The sequence below is a fragment of the Anolis carolinensis genome, unplaced genomic scaffold (genome assembly GCF_035594765.1).
Source record: "Anolis carolinensis isolate JA03-04 unplaced genomic scaffold, rAnoCar3.1.pri scaffold_7, whole genome shotgun sequence".
Taxonomy (NCBI): domain Eukaryota; kingdom Metazoa; phylum Chordata; class Lepidosauria; order Squamata; family Dactyloidae; genus Anolis; species Anolis carolinensis.
In genome coordinates, this window is record NW_026943818.1 from 13,950,902 (window position 1) to 13,970,728 (window position 19,827).

Here is a 19,827-nt window from a genome sequence, read left to right on the forward strand (position 1 = left end):
TTTTTCTTGACCCAAAAACCTACTATAGGCCCATCTTTCCTTGTGGTGCCATCTTTCCAAGGCTCAGTCTGGAGAGACTTATTGTGCATGCAATTATGGAAAAAATAGGCCCATAGGTTGTGTGTGTACACAGTGTGTGTGTGTGTGTGTGTGTGTCTATATATATATGAGCACCAACCCCCAGAGTAAGACACGACTGGACTTAATGTCAGGGGAAAACGTTTACCCTTGACCTTAACTACCACCAATTCCTCAATACTTTATTTCCCAGACCACCAGACTTCGCCACAGCAACGCGTGGCCGGGCACAGCTAGTGTGTGTGTGTGTGTATGTATGTATGTATGTATGTCCGTCTAGATGGCCTTTGAGGGTCCCTTTCCTTATCTATGGTCTTCTGATGTCCTTACGATATCATCTAGATGGTCTTTGGAGGTCTCTTTACTTATCTATGGTCCTATGACACGGTCTAGATGGTGTTTGAGGGTCCCTTTCCTTACCAATGGTCTTATGAGATCATCTAGATGGTCTTTTAAAGTCTCTTTGCTTATCTATGGTCTTATGAGATCACCTAGATGGTCTTTGGAGGTCTCTTTGCTTACCTATAGTCTTAGGAGGTCATCTAGATGGTCTTTGAGGGTCCCCTTCCTTACTGATGGTCTTATGAGATCGTCTAGATGGTCTTTGGAGGTCTCTGTGCTTACCTATGGTTTTATGAGATGCTCTAGATGGCTTTTGGAGGTCACTTTCCTTACCTATGGTCCTATGAGACTGTCTACATGGTCTTTGAGGGTCACTTTCCTTACCTATGGTCTTATGAAACTATCTAGGTGGTCTTTGAGGTCCCTTTCCTTATCTATGGTCTTCTGATGTCCTTATGAGATCATCTAGATGGTCTTTGGAGGTCTCTGTGCTTACCAATGGTCTTATGAGATCGTCTAGATGGTCTTTGAGGGTCCCTTTCCTTACCTATGGTCCTATGAGACCATCTAGATGGCCTTTGAGGGTCTCCTTCCTTACCTATGATTTTATGAGATTGTCTAGATGGCTTTTGGAGGTCACTATCCTTACTTATGGTCTTAAGTGAGTGTTGGATAAGTGAGACTCTACTGTATCTGTCTCTATCTGTCTCTATATCTATAGCTATATCTTTCTATATTTATCTGCATCTATCTATCTCTATAGCTATATCTATATCTCTGTATCTATATCTATATATCTCTCCATCTCTCTCTCTCTATCTCTCTCCTTGGGTCCCTTCCAGGCCCGGAACCTTCCTCTCCGGCCCTCTGTTTCCTGGAAGGAGGAAGGGAGGGAAGGGAACAAGGATTGGCTCCTCCATCTGTTCCCAACCGGAAGTGACGCGCGGATTTGTTGACAGCGGCGGTTTGCGGTGTGAGGGAGCCACAGAGAGAGAGAGTCCGAAAGACCGGAACCGGAACCAGTTCCAAGGCGGACAGCTTTCCTTACCTGAGCAGCTGAAGGAGGCAGGTGAGCCTGGCCTAGGAGGGGAGGGAGGGAGGGAGGGGGCCTGGCCTAGCCGGGGCAGCCGGGGCTGAGAGAGGCAGAGGGACACGGGCATCAAGGCCAGGCCTAAAATGACCTCTGAAAGACATCAGTGAAGACAAATGGCTGAGAGAGAGTGACCCCCTTGGCTTCATGAGGACTAGAATTGCCTTCATAGGGAAATTATGCTCAATATTATGTATAAAATGGCCTTTTATTAGGCATCAATCAACACGGGTGGCTGAGAGAGTGTGACTCCCTTTGCTTCATGATAATTAGACTTGGCCTCATGGGGAAATTATGCTCAATATTATGTATAAAATGGCCTTTTATTAGGCATCAATCAACACGGGTGGCTGAGAGAGTGTGACTCCCTTGGCTTCATGATGCCTAGACTTGGCCTCATAGGGAAATTATTCTCAATATTATGTATAAAATGGCCTTTTATAAGGCATCAGTCAACATGCGTGGCTGAGAGAGTGTGACCCCCATTGCTTCATGATACCTAGAATTGCCTTCATAGAGAAATTATGCTCAATATTATGTATAAAATGGCCTTTTATAAGGCATCAGTCAACATGCGTGGCTGAGAGAGTGTGACCCCCATTGCTTCATGATACCTAGAATTGCCTTCATAGAGAAATTATGCTCAATATTATGTATAAAATGGCCTTTTATTAGGCATCAATCAACACGGGTGGCTGAGAGAGTGAGACTCCCCTTGGCTTCATGATGACTAGAATTGCCTTCATAGGGAAATTATGCTCAATATTATGTATAAAATGGCCTTTTATTAGGCATCAATCAACATGCGTGGCTGAGAGAGTGAGACTCCCCTTGGCTTCATGATGACTAGAATTGCCTTCATAGAGAAATTATGCTCAATATTATATACAAAATGGCCTTTTATTAGGCATCAAAACAGGAGTGGCTGAGAGAGTGTGACTCCCTTTGCTTCATGATGACTAGAATTGCCTTCATAGGGAAATTATGCTCAATATTATGTATAAAATGGCCTTTTATTAGGCATCAATCAACACGGGTGGCTGAGAGAGTGAGACTCCCCTTGGCTTCATGATGACTAGAATTGCCTTCATAGGGAAATTATGCTCAATATTATGTATAAAATGGCCTTTTATTAGGCATCAATCAACATGCGTGGCTGAGAGAGTGAGACTCCCCTTGGCTTCATGATGACTAGAATTGCCTTCATAGAGAAATTATGCTCAATATTATGTATACAATGGCCTTTTATTAGGCATCAATCAACACGGGTGGCTGAGAGAGTGTGATTCCTGTTGCTTTATGATGCCTACAATTGCCTTCATAGGGAAATTATGCTCAATATTATGTATAAAATGGCATATTATTAGGCATCAATCAACACGGGTGGCTGAGAGAGTGTGGCTCCCCTTGCTTCATGATAATTAGACTTGGCGTCATAGGGAAATTCTTCTCAATATTATGCCTGAAATGGCCTTTTATTAGGCATCAATCAACACCAGTGGCTGAGAGAGTGTGACTCCCGTTGCTTCATGATGACTAGAATTGCCTTCATAGGGAAATTATGCTCAATATTATGTCTAAATTGGCCTTCAATCAACATGAGTGGCTGAGAGAGTGTGACTCCCTTTGCTTCATGGTGCCTTGGCTTGGCCTCATAGGGAAATTATTATCAATATTATGTATAAAATGGCATTTTATTAGGCATCAATCAACACGAGTGGCTGAGAGAGTCTGACTCCCTTGGCTTCATGATGACTAGAATTGCCTTCATAGAGAAATTATGCTCAATATTATGTATAAAATGGCATTTTATTAGGCATCAAAACAGGAGTGGCTGAGAGAGTGTGACTCCCTTTGCTTCATGATGCCTAGACTTGGCCTCATAGAGAAATTATGCTTAATATTATGTATAAAATGGCATTTTATTAGGCATCAAAACAGGAGTGGCTGAGAGAGTGTGACTCCCTTTGCTTCATGATGCCTAGACTTGGCCTCATAGAGAAATTATGCTAAATATTATGTCTAAAATGGCATTTTATTAGGCATCAATCAACACAAGTGGCTGAGAGAGTGTGAATAGGGAAATTATTCTCAATATTATGTAGAAAATGGCCTTTTATTAGGCATCAATCAACACGAGTGGTTGAGAGAGTGTGAATAGAGAAATTATTTTCAATATTATGTATAAAATGGCCTTTTATTAGGCATCAATCAACACGAGTGGCTGAGAGAGTGTGAATAGGGAAATTATTCTCAATATTATGCCTGAAATGGCCTTTTATAAGGCATCAATCAACACCAGTGGCTGAGAGAGTGTGACTCCTGTTGGTTCATGATGACTAGACGTGGCCTCATAGAGAAATTATTCTCAATATTATGTATAAAATGGCATATTATTAGGCATCAATCAACACGGGTGGCTGAGAGAGTGTGATTACCGTTGCTTCATGATGACTAGACTTGCCTTCATAGGGAAATTATTCTCAATATTATGCCTAAATATCCTAGCTAGCTAATACATCCAGTATATCCTATCTATCTATCTATCTATCTATCTATCTATCTATCTATCTATCTATCTATCTATCTATCTATCTATCCTAGCTAGCTAATATATCCAGTATAATCTATCTATCTATCTATCTATCTATCTATCTATCTATCTATCTATCTATCCTAGCTAATATATCCAGTATATTCTATCTATCTATCTATCCATCCTAGCTAGCTAGCTAGCTATCAGTATATTCTATCTATCTATCTATCTATCTATCTATCTATCTATCTATCTATCTATCTATCTATATCCTAGCTACCTAATATATCCAGTATATCCCATATCTATCTATCTATCTATCTATCTATCTATCTATCTATCTATCTATCTATCTATCTATCTATCTATCTAATCTATCCTAGCGAGCTAATATATCCAGTATATTCCATCTATCCATCATCCATCCATCCATTCATTTATCCGAGCTAGTATATCCAGTATATCCTATCTGTCTGTCTATCTTTCTTTCTTTCTTTCTTTCTTTCTTTCTTTCTTTCTTTCTTTCTTTCTTTCTTTCTATCTTTCTGTCTATCCTAGCTAGCTAATATATCCAGTATATCCTATCTATCTATCTATCTATCTATCTATCTATCTATCTATCTATCTTTCTGTCTATCTTTCTGTCTATCTTTCTGTCTATCTTTCTGTCTATCTTTCTGTCTATCCTAGCTAGCTAATATATCCAGTATATCCTATCTATCTATCTATCTATCTATCTATCATCTATCTATCTATCTATCTATCTATCTATCTATGATTTATCCTAGCTAGCTATCCAATCTTCCCTATCCTATCCTTTCCTATCTTTCTCTCGCTCTCTTTCTATCCTATCCACCTACCCTAGCTATATATCTTATATTTCCTAGATTTGTATCTATTGTATCTTCCCCAGATATTTATCAGAACTTTGTCAGTCTGGATTCGGAAGTCCCACAGTATCTTTGTGTGTTCATTTTCCAAGACTTTTGCAGGTTTGTGATCCCACCAGTTCTTTACTGCAGGGAGGTGGTACTTGAGGCATAAGTTCCAATGGATCATTTGGGCCACATAGTTGTGCCTCTGTTTGTAGTCTGTCTGTGCGATTTTCTTACAGCAGTTGAGGAGGATATTATTTTTATTATTATTATTATTATATTGTTATTGTTGTTATCATCTTGATATTATATTATTAATATTATTGTTGTTATTACGAATATAATTATTAAAATATTCTACATCAAGTTCCCAACCTTCAGATGAGTAGCATTCTCTCTCCCTCTCTTCCTGCAGCCGCCTGGATCCGGTTCAGACGTCTTCCCAGGAGGACCCCGGAACGGGGGGCCTTTAGGGGGTCTATATCGGGGCGTGTCCCCCCCCCTCCTCCCAAGATGGCCTCCGACAGCCCCGAGTCCCTGATGACCCTTTGCACGGACTATTGCCTGCATAACCTGGAAGGCACCCTCTGCTACTTGCTGGACAACGAGACCCTCCGCCTCCACCCCGACATCTTCCTCCCCAGCGAGATTTGCGACCGGCTCGTCAATGAGTACGTCCGATAGCATTTTAAGGGTCCCCCCCCCAAAAAAATCAGAAAAATATAGCTTGCAGAATTCTCCTGTCTGGTTGGCTTTTCCACAGACATCATTATTGCCTATTTTCCTATATTTCCCCCCACTAATGTATATACAGTATGTATATATATATATGGTGTGTGTGTGTGAATATATATATATATATATATATATATATATATAGTGTGTGTGTGTGTGTGTATATCATAATGATTTATTTGTTCACACTAATCCAGCCATCATGATGATCTATTTTCCTATATTTTTCTCTACATCTAATCCAAGCATCATCATAATCTATTTTCCTATATGTTTTTCTACATCTAATCCAAGCATCATCATAATCTATTTTCCTATATTTTTCTCTACATCTAATCCAAGCATAATAATATATTTTCCTGTATTTTCCCCCACATCTAATCCAGGCATCATAATATATTTTCCTATATTTTTCTCTACATCTAATCCAAGGATCATAATATATTTTCCTGTATTTTCCCCCACATCTAATCCAGGCATCATAATATATTTTCCTATATGTTTTTCGACATCTAATCCAAGCATCATCATAATCTATTTTCCTATATTTTTCTCTACATCTAATCCAAGCATCATAATATATTTTCCTATATTTTTCTCTACATCTAATCCAGGCATCATAATATATTTTCCTATATGTTTTTCGGCATCTAATCCAAGCATCATCATAATCTATTTTCTTATATTTTTCTCTACATCTAATCCAAGCATCATAATATATTTTCCTATATTTTCCCTCATATAATCCAAGCATCCTAATCAATAATTTCCTATATTCCCCCCCCCCCCCCATCTAATGCAAGCATCATCATAATATATTTTCCTGTATTTTCCCCCACATCTAATCCAGGCATCATAATCTATTTTCCTGTATTTTCCCCCACATCTAATCCAGGCATCACAATAATCTATTTTCCTATATTTTTCTCTACATATAATCCAAGCATCATCATAATCTATTTTCCTATATTTCTCCCCACATCTAATCCAAGCATCATAATATATTTTCCTATATTTCCCCCCACATAAATCCAGGCATCCTAATAAATATTTTCCTATATTTCCCCCCAAGCATCATGATAATCTATTTTCCTATACTTTGTTCACACTTTAATCCAGCCATCATGATGATGTATTTGATTGTCCTAATGATTATTCCATTAGGCCAATATTATATAGGTCTATATACTACTAATGTGCTATGATAATAATATAATATATTGTATATATATATATAATATTGATAAGTAATATTATAATATAATAATTACTTATATATATACAGTAGAGTCTCACTTATCCAACATAAACGGGCCGGCAGAATGTTGGATAAGCGAATATCTTGGATAATAAGGAGGGATTAAGGAAAAGCCTATTACACATCAAATTAGGTTATGATTTTACAAATTAAGCACCAAAACATCATGTTATACAACAAATTTGACAAAAAAGTAGTTCAATACGCAGTAATGCTATGTAGTAATTACTGTATTTACGAATTTAGCACCGAAATATCACGATGTATTGTAAACATTGACTACAAAAATGTGTTGGATAATCCAGAACGTTGGATAAGCGAGTGTTGGATAAGTGAGACTCTACTGTATTTATATATATTATACTTATATTATATATATATATATATATATATATATATATATATATATATATAATATTATAATATATATTATATATAAAATATCATATAATATTGATACTAATATTATAATGTAATCCAATATAATATTAATCATAATACAATATAATAATATTAATTATATATTACATATTACATGTAATATTACTAATCATATTACAGTATAGTGTTATAGTACTAATAATACAATATAGTAATATATCATGTTAATACTGTGCTCTGCTAATAATATAAAATATTGTATGGACATATAATTGTAGTAAATAAATTATTCTTTTAACGTATTGATGATTGTTCTCCCTGCCTTCTCCTAGCTACGTGGAGCTGGTCAACGCCGACAGCATTTTCGACCACAACGAGAACTTCTTTGCCCTCTTTTCGGACCCCCGCAGCACCCGCTTGGCCCGGATCCACTTGCGGGAAGACCTGGTCCAGGATCAGGACCTGGAAGCAATCCGGAAGCAGGTACCCTTCCCTCGTCTGGGAATGAAATTCATATTCCCTAGGGCAGAGCTTTCCAACATGTGTGTCGGGACTCCAGCCATATGTATCTATATATATAAAAGAGTAATGGCATCAGGGCAGCGGACAAAACAACAAAACTACAGGCCCCCCAACCTCGAAATTTGACAGCACAACCCATCATTCACGGCTCTAGGTTGATACAACAAAAAGAAAAGAAAAATAAAGTCCTAATTACAAGGAGAGGAATAATAGTTTTTATCCAATTGCTGCCAGTTAGAAGGCTAAGCTCTGCCCACTTGGTCTCCTAGCAACCTACTCAGCCCAGGGGACAGGCACAGTTAGGCCTCACTTAGGCCTCTTCCACAGATTATCAGATTTTAACTGGATTATATGGCCCTTCCACACAGCTATATAACCCATTTAGGATCTTATATTATCTGCTTTGCACTTGATTATCTTGAGTCCACACTGCCAGATAATCCACTTCAGTGTGCATACTAAACATAAAGACAACCATACAACAGACATTCAATACCACCACGACCTCAACAATTTCTCACCAACACCACCAGAAAATGCCACAGCAACGCGTGGCCGGGCACAGCTAGTATGTATATATATGTGTATATATGTGTGTGTATGTATGCATGCATGCTTTGATTAGCATAGGGACAGGCTAACACCTATGTGTATGTGAATGAATATATACATATACATACAAATACGGTGTATATGTTTTGGATTGCATAGGGAAGGGTTAAGTCGGATGTTTGTAACTCTGGAACTTCTTATATGTATGTGTATGTGTGTTTATAGATATATATGTGTGCGTGTGTGTGCGGCACATATGTAGTTATATATGTGTGTGTTGGATTGCATAGGGAAGGGTTGAGTCAGATGTTTGAAACTCGGACTGTCTGTGTGTATATAAGTGTATGTGTATGTATGTGTGTATGCATATATAGCTATATGTATTTCTCTATATATGTGTGTGTGTATGTGTGTGGATTGCATGAGGAAGAGTTGAATGTTTTTAACTTGGGGACAGCCAGTATATTCTAAGGGGTGGGTTTAACCTCCGGTTTGCTAGTAATAACAACAATAGTAATAACAACAACCACCCTTGGCTTTCCTCCCCGTTGGCAGGACCTGATGGAGCTCTTCCTGACCAACTGCGAGAAGCTGACGGCCAAGAGCCTGCAGACGCTGGGCAGCTTTGGCCCCAGCCTGGTCTCGCTCAGCCTCTTTGGCTGCACCAACATCTTCTACCAGGAGGAGAACCCCGGCGGGGGCGGCGGGGGTGTCTGCGAGGAGGGCTTCAACCCCACGCGGCAGGTGCTGGCCACGGGCTTCACCTTCGAGGGCTTCCCCCGCCTGCGCTTCCTCAACCTGGGCCGGCTGACCGAGGGCGTGGACGTGGAGGCCCTGCTCCGGCCCCTGCCCGCCCTGGCCGCCCTCGACCTCTCCGCCGTCCAGATGAACGACCTGCGCTTCCTCGCCCGCTGGAAGGACAGCCTGGCCGCCCTCGTCCTCTACAACACCGACCTCTGCGAGGAGCACGTCCAGGCCCTCGCTCAGCTGCGCAAGCTCAGGTGGGCCGGCCACGGACACCCCCCCCCCCCCGCACCCACCCTCGGGACTCACAACGTTACCTCCTTTCATTCTGGCACAGGCCGTCCCCATGCATACAACAACAACTACTACTACTGAACATAGCAATAACAACAACCAACTAGAGGTTTAGGGTGAGCCCCAGGGATGTTTCGCTGAAAATAATAATAATAATAACAACAACAACTACTACTACTACTGAACATAGCAATAACAACAACCAACTAGAGGTTTAGGTTGAGCCCCAGGGATGTTTCACTGAAAATAATAATAATAACAACAACAACAACAACTACTACTGAACAGATTAACAACAACCAACTAGAGGTTTAGGTTGAGCCCCAGGGATGTTTCGCTGAAAATAATAATATTAATAATAATAATAATAATAATAATAATACATCACACAGTCCTAGATACTTGGGAAGTGTTCGACTTGAGATTTTGTGAAACGAAATCCAGCATGTCTATCTTGTTTGCTGTGTCATACAATAATAATAATAATAATAATAATAATAATAATAATAATACATCACACAGTCCTAGACATTTGGGAAGTGTTCAACTTGTGATTTTGTGATACGAAATCCAGCATGTCTATCTTGTTTGCAGTGTCATATAATAATAATAATAATACATCACACAGTCCTAGACATTTGGGAAGTGTTCAACTTGTGATTTTGTGATATGAAATCCAGCATATCTATCTTGTTTGCTGTGTCATAATAAAGTAATAATAATAATAATACATCACACAGTCCTAGACACTTGGGAAGTGTTTGACTTGTGATTTTGTGATACGAAATCCAGCATATCTATCTTGTTTGCTGTGTCATACAATTTAATAATAACTACTACTGCTACTGAACATAGTAATTACAACAACAACCAACTAGAGATTAAGGTTGAGTCCCAGTTTTTAAAAGGGATGTTTCACTGAACATAATAATAATAATAATGATAATAATTAGTTCTATTCTAATTCTAGTTCCACGTTTCCTGTTGCTCATGTTCCATGCTTCCAAGTTTTAAAGATTGTTCTTGAATCTCATGTTGTGGATTTATTCCTGGGTTTTTGATGCTATTCTTGTACTTTGACTTTTGTGGACTATTTCTGACATCCTGAAATAGGATGTTTCACTGAAAATAATAATAATAATAATAATAATAATAATAATAATAATAATAATAATAATAATAATAGTTTCAGCCCGTATTCATGCTGCTTCTCTGCTCTTTGCCAGGCACCTGGACATCTCCCGGGACCGCCAGTCCAGCTACTACAAGTTCAAGCTGACCCGCCGGGTCCTGAGCCTCTTTGTGGACAACCTGGGCAGCCTCTCCTGGCTGGACATCTCCGGACACACCATGCTGGAGAACTGCGCCTCCGCCTCCGCCTCCACCGGCCTCAAGGAGAAAGCCGGGCAGGTCTGGTACGGAAGCCAGGAATAATAATAATTATTATTATTATTATTATTATTATTTTATTTTTATACCCCGCCCTCGGGACGGCTTACATGGGGCCAAGCCCGGACATCAACAATATAAAAACTCAGCAATAAAACAAGTCAGTCAACAACAACAACAATAAAATCCGGGGAGCATGCCATTCCGAGAGCGTGTAAGACCATACATAGCATTCCAGCTGTATAATAATAATAATAATAATAATAATAATAATAATAATAATAATAATAATAATAATACTTTATTTATATACCGCCCTGCCTCCCCGAAGGGACTCAGGGTGGTGAACAATAAAATTATAAATGTATGAATTATAAATGTATAAATGTTGCAAATAAATAAACATTTATTTATTTATTAGCGACATTTATATCCCGCCCTTCTCACCCCGAAGGGGACTCAGGGCGGCTTACAAGTTATATGTACATACAATATATTATATTATTAGCATAGCACAATATTAGCATTATATATTACTATAGTGTACTACTATTATTATTATTATTATTATTATTATTATTATTATTATTATTATTATTTGCGACATTTATATCCCACCCTCTCTCACCCCGAAGGGGACTCAGGGCGGCTTACAAGTTATATGTACATACAATATATTATATTATTAGCATAGCACAATATTAGCATTATATATTACTATAGTGTACTATTATTACTATTATTATTATTATTATTATTATTATTATTATTTGCGACATTTATATCCCACCCTCTCTCACCCCGAAGGGGACTCAGGGCGGCTTACAAGTTATATGTACATACAATATATTATATTATTAGCATAGCACAATATTAGCATTATGTATTACTATAATGTACTATTATTATTATTATTATTATTAGTGACATTTATATCTCACCCTCTCTCACCCCAAAGGGGACTCAAGGCGGCTTACAAGTTATATGTACATACAATATATTATATTATTCTTATAGCAAACTATTAGCATTATATATTACTATATTGTACTATTATTATTATTATTATTATTATTATTATTATTATTATTATTTGCAACATTTATGTCCCGCCCTCTCTCACCCCAAAGGGGACTCAGGGCTGCTTACAAGTTATATGTACATACGATATATTATATTATTAGCATAGCACAATATTAGCATTATATATTACTATAGTGTACTATTATTATTATTATTATTATTAGCGACATTTATACCCCACCCTCTCTCACCCCAAAGGGGACTCAGGGCTGCTTACAAGTTAAATGTACATACAATATATTATATTATTAGCAGAGCACAATATAAACATTGTATATTATACTAGCTGTGCCCGGCCACGCTTTGCTGTGGCAAAGTGGTGGTGGTATTGGTTAAAAATTGTTGTGTATTTTTATTTGACGTTATTTGTATTTTTAAATTAATTTTATTGTAAGTTATCTTTTTATTTATTATATTTTATTATTTTCTTGTATAATTTTTAGTTATTTTTTGTTATTATGGTATTTTATTGTATTAATTTTTTAGTGTTTTTAATAATTTTTTAGTGTTTTTTATTATTTTTTATTGGGTTGCTAGGAGACCAAGTTGGAGGAGCTTAGCCTTCTAACTGGCAGCAATTGGATAAAAGCAATTATTCCTCTCCCTCTAATTAGGACTTTATTTTTCTTTTCTTTTTGTTGTATCAACCTGGAGGCGTGGATGATGGGTTGTGTCGTCAAATTTCGAGGTTGGGGGGCCTGTAGTTTTGTTGTTTTGTGGGTCGCCGTGATGCCATCCCTCTTTTATATATTATATCTATATATATAAAAGAGTGATGGCATCACGGCAGCGGACAAAACAACAAAAGTAAACACCCCACAACCTCGAAAATTGACAGCAGAACCCCTCATCCATGCCTCTAGGTTGATACAACAAAAAGAAAAGAAAAATAAAGACCTAATTAGAGGGAGAGGAATAATTGTTTTTATCCAATTGCTGCCAGTTAGAAGGCTAAGCTCCGCTCACTTGGTCTCCTAGCAACCCACTCAACCCAGGGGACCCTTTACCTTAACTACCACCAGTTCCTCAATACTTTATTTCCCATACCACCATACTTCGCCACAGCAACGCGTGGCTGGGCACAGCTAGTATATTATATATATATTATACTAGCTGTGCCCGGCCACGCGGTGCTGTGGCTAGGACTTTATTTTGCTTTTCTTTTTGTTGTATGAACGTAGAGGCGTGGATGAGAGGTTGTGCTGTCAATTTTCGAGGTTGTGGGGTGTTTAGTTTAGTTGTTTTGTCCGGTGCCGTGATTCCATTACCCTTTTATATATATATACTAGCTGTGCCCGGCCACGCGTTGCTGTGGCAAAGTGGTGGTGGTATTGGTTAAAAATTGTTGTGTAATTTTTATTTGATGTTTTTTGTATTTTTTATTAATTTTATTGTAAGTTATCTTTTTAAATATTATATTTTATTATTTTCTTGTATTATTTTTAGTTATTTTCTGTTATTATAGTATTTTATTGTATTCATTTTTAGTGTTTTAAATTATTTTTTAGTGTTTTTATTATTTTTTATTGGGTTGCTAGGAGACCAAGTTGGAGGAGCTTAGCCTTCTAACTGGCAGCAATTGGATAAAAGCAATTATTCCTCTCTCTCTAATTTTTCTTTTCTTTTTGTTGTATCAACCTAGAGGCGTGGATGATGGGTTGTGTTGTCAAATTTCGAGGTTGGGGGGCCTGTAGTTTTGTTGTTTTGTGGGTCGCCGTGATGCCATCACTCTTTTATATATATAGATATAGATAGATGAAACGTGCTTCTGTAGCAGTTCGAGTGGTGCCAAAGTGCATTAATTCTACCCTAACTTTCAGAGTTTGTTTGACGTTTCTCCTTCCAAATGTCTTTTTTTTCCTGCAGCACCAACCCAGAAAAGAGCAGCATCACGCCCTTCCGGAACCTGAAGCGGCCGCTTCAATTTTTGGGACTGTTTGAGACCTCTCTCTGCCGCCTCCCACACATCCCGGCCTATAAGGTAAAGCAAAGGGCAGTCTGGGAGACATCGTTCTCTCTGCTGGTCCAATGGTTTTAAGTTACAGGAGTATAGGTTTGGGCCAGACCTTCCCTTATCCAGGCCCCTTTATCTGCCTTTTCTGTCTCATTCTAAACATATTATTATTATTATTATTATTATTATTATTATTATTATTATTATTATTATTATCAACACAACGACGTTGTATGGCACAGCAAACAAGATAGATATGCTGGATTTCGTTTCGCAAAACCACAAGTCGAACACTTCCCAAGTGTCTAGGACTGTGTGATGTATTTTCGGATGATGCGTGCAGATCCCAGTAGGGTGGCCTTTTGCAGTTGGCAGATGGTGATTTTGTCAATGTCTATTGTTTCCAAATGCCGGCTGAGATCTTTTGGCACAGCACCCAGTGTGCCCATCACCACCGGGACCACCTGCACTGGTTTCTGCCAGAGTCTTTGCAGTTCAATCTTGAGGTCCTGAGAGCGGCTGAGTTTTTCCTGTTGTTTTTCGTCAATGCGACTGTCACCTGGGATGGCAACATCAATGATCCAAACCTTTTTCTTTTCCACAACTGTGATGTCTGGTGTGTTGTGTTCCAGAACTTTGTCAGTCTGGATTCGGAAGTCCCACAGTCTCTTTGTGTGCTTGTTTTCCAAGACTTTTGCAGGTTTGTGATCCCACCAGTTCTTTGCTGCTGGGAGGTGGGACTTGAGGCATAAGTTCCAATGGATCATTTGGGCCACATAGTTGTGCCTCTGTTTGTAGTCTGTCTGTGCGATTTTCTTACAGCAGCTGAGGATATGATCAATGGTTTCGTCGGTTTCCTTGCACAGTCTTATTATTATTATTATTATTATTATTATTATTATTATTATTATTATTAACTGCTATGTCTTGCCCACCTCTGCTTATTATATAATATAATAATAATTATTATAATATATTATTCATATTAGTATTCTGTTTTATCTATCTGTTATTTCTTGCCTGTGTCTCCTTATTACATAATATAATAATAATAGTATATTATTATTATAATATTATTATTATTAGTAGTAGTAGTAGTATCCCGCTTTATTTATGTTATTTCTTCCCACCTCTCCTTATTCCTGTATATAATAACAATAATAATAATAATATATTAGTATTAGTATCTCGCTTTATCTCTCGTTATTATTATTACTATTGTTATCATTTGCATCCACTTTATCTGTCTATAAAAGAGACTCAGTGGCTCACAATAAAACCAGTTATCCTAATATAATAATAATAATAATAATATATAATTAGTATTAGTATCTTGCTTTATCTCTCTACGTTATTGTTATTACTATTGTTATCATTTGCACCTGTTTTATCTGTCTATAAAAGAGACTCAGTGGCTCACAATAAAACCAGTTATCCTAATATAATAATAATAATAATAATATAATTAGTATTAGTATCTTGCTTTATCTCTCTACGTTATTGTTATTACTATTGTTATCATTTGCATCCACTTTATCTGTCTATAAAAGAGACTCAGTAGCTCATAATAAAACCAGTTATCCTAATATAATAATAATAATAATAATATAATTAGTATTAGTATCTTGCTTTATCTCTCTACGTTATTGTTATTACTATTGTTATCATTTGCACCTGTTTTATCTGTCTATAAAAGAGACTCAGTGGCTCACAATAAAACCAGTTATCCTAATATAATAATAATAATAATAATATAATTAGTATTAGTATCTTGCTTTATCTCTCTACGTTATTGTTATTACTATTGTTATCATTTGCATCCACTTTATCTGTCTATAAAAGAGACTCAGTGGCTCACAATAAAACCAGTTATCCTAATATAATAATAATAATAATAATATAATTAGTATTAGTATCTTGCTTTATCTCTCTACGTTATTGTTATTACTATTGTTATCATTTGCACCTGTTTTATCTGTCTATAAAAGAGACTCAGTAGCTTCCAATAAAACCAGTTATCCTCATGAATGACCTGGAGGTCGTTCATTTGTTTGTTTGTTTGTTTATTTGTTCCGTGTTTTTCCCCGGCCAGGTGACGGGGAACGAGAACGAGGAGCAGATCCTGAACGCCATTGAGGCCTACACGGAGCACCGGCCCGAGATCACCTCCCGCGCCATCAACCTGCTCTTCGACATCGCCCGCATCCAGCGCTGCCACCAGCACCTGCGCGCCCTCCAGGTGAGCCCCACACTCCCCTGCGCATGCGCAGAGACACGGGAAAGGAACAGTAATAATAACCTTCAGCAGTGGAACTCCCTGCCTCAAGGTCCGGTTGAAGCTCCTTCTGTGGAGGCTTTCAAATGGGCTTACATGGCCATCTGTCAGGAGGGATTTGATTGTGCTTTTCCTGCCTGGCAGATTGGGGTTGGACACGGGAAAGAACAATAATAATAATAATCTTCAGCAGTGGAACTCCCTGCCTCAAGGTCCGGTTGAAGCTCCTTCTGTGGAGGCTTTCAAATGGGCTTACATGGCCATCTGTCAGGAGGGATTTGATTGTGCTTTTCCTGCTTGGCAGATTGGGGTTGGACACGGGAAAGAACAATAATAATAATAATAATCTTCAGCGGTGGAACTCCCTGCCTCAAAGTCCGGTTGAAGCTCCTTCTGTGGAGGCTTTCAAATGGGCTTACATGGCCATCTGTCAGGAGGGATTTGATTGTGCTTTTCCTGCTTGGCAGATTGGGGTTGGACACGGGAAAGAACAATAATAATAATAATCTTCAGCAGTGGAACTCCCTGCCTCAAGGTCCGGTTGAAGCTCCTTCTGTGGAGGCTTTCAAATGGGCTTACATGGCCATCTGTCAGGAGGGATTTGATTGTGCTTTTCCTGCCTGGCAGATTGGGGTTGGACACGGGAAAGAACAATAATAATAATAATCTTCAGCAGTGGAACTCCCTGCCTCAAGGTCCGGTTGAAGCTCCTTCTGTGGAGGCTTTCAAATGGGCTTACATGGCCATCTGTCAGGAGGGATTTGATTGTGCTTTTCCTGCCTGGCAGATTGGGGTTGGACACGGGAAAGAACAATAATAATAATAATCTTCAGCAGGGGAACTCCCTGCCTCAAGGTCCGGTTGAAGCTCCTTCTGTGGAGGCTTTCAAATGGGCTTACATGGCCATCTGTCAGGAGGGATTTGATTGTGCTTTTCCTGCCTGGCAGATTGGGGTTGGACACGGGAAAGAACAATAATAATAATAATCTTCAGCAGTGGAACTCCCTGCCTCAAGGTCCGGTTGAAGCTCCTTCTGTGGAGGCTTTCAAATGGGCTTACATGGCCATCTGTCAGGAGGGATTTGATTGTGCTTTTCCTGCCTGGCAGATTGGGGTTGGACACGGGAAAGAACAATAATAATAATAATCTTCAGCAGTGGAACTCCCTGCCTCAAGGTCCGGTTGAAGCTCCTTCTGTGGAGGCTTTCAAATGGGCTTACATGGCCATCTGTCAGGAGGGATTTGATTGTGCTTTTCCTGCTTGGCAGATTGGGGTTGGACACGGGAAAGAACAATAATAATAATAATAATCTTCAGCAGTGGAACTCCCTGCCTCAAGGTCCGGTTGAAGCTCCTTCTGTGGAGGCTTTCAAATGGGCTTACATGGCCATCTGTCAGGAGGGATTTGATTGTGCTTTTCCTGCTTGGCAGATTGGGGTTGGACACGGGAAAGAACAATAATAATAATAATAATCTTCAGCAGTGGAACTCCCTGCCTCAAGGTCCGGTTGAAGCTCCTTCTGTGGAGGCTTTCAAATGGGCTTACATGGCCATCTGTCAGGAGGGATTTGATTGTGCTTTTCCTGCTTGGCAGATTGGGGTTGGACACGGGAAAGAACAATAATAATAATAATAATCTTCAGCAGTGGAACTCCCTGCCTCAAGGTCCGGTTGAAGCTCCTTCTGTGGAGGCTTTCAAATGGGCTTACATGGCCATCTGTCAGGAGGGATTTGATTGTGCTTTTCCTGCCTGGCAGATTGGGGTTGGACACGGGAAAGAACAATAATAATAATAATAATCTTCAGCAGTGGAACTCCCTGCCTCAAGGTCCGGTTGAAGCTCCTTCTGTGGAGGCTTTCAAATGGGCTTACATGGCCATCTGTCAGGAGGGATTTGATTGTGCTTTTCCTGCCTGGCAGATTGGGGTTGGACACGGGAAAGAACAATAATAATAATAATCTTCAGCAGTGGAACTCCCTGCCTCAAAGTCTGGTTGAAGCTCCTTCTGTGGAGGCTTTCAAATGGGCTTACATGGCCATCTGTCAGGAGGGATTTGATTGTGCTTATATATATACTAATTTCACATTTGCATTTCCCCCCTGAAAAGCTTGCAAATCCTCTGTGCATTTCCCTCCTGCAATATTTGCAAGTCCCGTGTATCTATGTTTACATCTATCTAGACATCTGTGTGTGTGTGCATATTTAAAAGGCCTACATCTATATTAATACCTATCTATCGAGACATTGCTCTATATAGAGAGAATTATATCTTTATAGGACTTGCAGAGACTTGCAAACATATGAGGGGAAAATTCATATATTAAATGTATTTGTAGGGGGAAATCTATATATTATTTACAAGCTTTGGGGCATATATACGGTATTTATCGATCTATCTATAATGTCTATCCTATCTATTATTTGATGGTCATCTGTGGGGAGTGATTGAACGGTTTCTTCCTTTTGTCTCTGTAGGCGGCCAATTCTCTGATCCACATTTTGTTGTTGTTGTTGTTGTTGTTGTTGCAGCTGGTGATTGCGGCCCTGAAGTGCCACAAGTACGACAAGAACATCCAGGTGACGGGCAGCGCCGTCCTCTTCTACCTGACCAACTCGGAGTACCGGGCCGAGCAGAGCATCAAGGTGCGCCGGCAGGTCATCCAGGTGGTGCTCAGCGGGATGGAGTCCTACCAGGAGGTCACCGTAAGTCGGCCCTTAACACCATAGGGAGAATGGCTTCCCGAGGCACCATGGCATTGGCCCTTTCCGCTGCAGCATCACACTGCTGGCTCGTGTTCGAACTGTTCTTCTAATATTCCTAGATCCCTTTCCCATAGACACTATATTGTCCCTAGACTCTATATTGCTATGGATGGTGTTGGACCTTTTTGCTGCAGCATCACACTGCTGGCTCGTGTTCAGACTGTTCTACCAATAGTCCTAGATCCCTTTTCCATGGGTTATAATGACTTCCCTAGATGCTATTGATGTGGCCTAGGATGGCATTGGCCCATTCCGCTGCAGCATCACACTGCTGGCTCGTGTTCGAACTGTTCTTCTAATATTCCTAGATCCCTTTCCCATAGACACTATATTGTCCCTAGACTCTATATTGCTATGGATGGTGTTGGACCTTTTCGCTGCAGCATCACACTGCTGGCTCGTGTTCAGACTGTTCTACCAATAGTCCTAGATCCCTTTTCCATGGGTTATAATGACTTCCCTAGATGCTATTGATGTGGCCTAGGATGGCATTGGCCCTTTCCGCTGCAGCATCACACTGCTGGCTCGTGTTCGAACTGTTCTTCTAATATTCCTAGATCCCTTTCCCATAGACACTATATTGTCCCTAGACTCTATATTGCTATGGATGGTGTTGGACCTTTTCGCTGCAGCATCACACTGCTGGCTCGTGTTCAGACTGTTCTACCAATAGTCCTAGATCCCTTTTCCATGGGTTATAATGACTTCCCTAGATGCTATTGATGTGGCCTAGGATGGCATTGGCCCTTTCCGCTGCAGCATGACACTGCTGGCTCGTGTCCGAATTGTTCTACCAATACTCCTAGATCCCTTTCCCATGGATTATTATAACTTCCTTAGACACTATATTATTATAGATTAGGCCTAGGATGGCATTGGCCCTTTCCGCTGCAGCATGACACTGCTGTCTCGTGTCAGAATTGTTCTACCAATACTCCTAGATCCCTTTCCCATGG

General features: G+C 39.4%; 1 protein-coding gene across 4 annotated transcripts in view; it reads left to right on the top strand.

Annotated features, from left to right (window-relative positions):
- The window catches only part of zer1 (zyg-11 related cell cycle regulator), a 244,875-nt gene that overhangs the window by 217,614 nt on the left and 7,434 nt on the right, over positions 1–19,827 (top strand). For 2 of the 4 annotated variants that reach the window (XM_062959902.1, XM_062959903.1), the window contains exons 2-8: positions 5,337–5,592; positions 7,628–7,778; positions 8,925–9,370; positions 10,634–10,822; positions 13,746–13,860; positions 15,926–16,072; positions 18,638–18,811. In XM_062959902.1, the coding sequence (XP_062815972.1) occupies positions 5,435–5,592; positions 7,628–7,778; positions 8,925–9,370; positions 10,634–10,822; positions 13,746–13,860; positions 15,926–16,072; positions 18,638–18,811 (1,380 nt within the window). In that variant the 5' untranslated portion in view covers positions 5,337–5,434. Of the gene's footprint in view, positions 1–1,332; positions 1,490–4,959; positions 5,039–5,336; positions 5,593–7,627; positions 7,779–8,924; positions 9,371–10,633; positions 10,823–13,745; positions 13,861–15,925; positions 16,073–18,637; positions 18,812–19,827 lie in introns of those variants that run through there. The other 2 variants (XM_062959901.1, XM_062959900.1) reach the window with 2 other exon arrangements.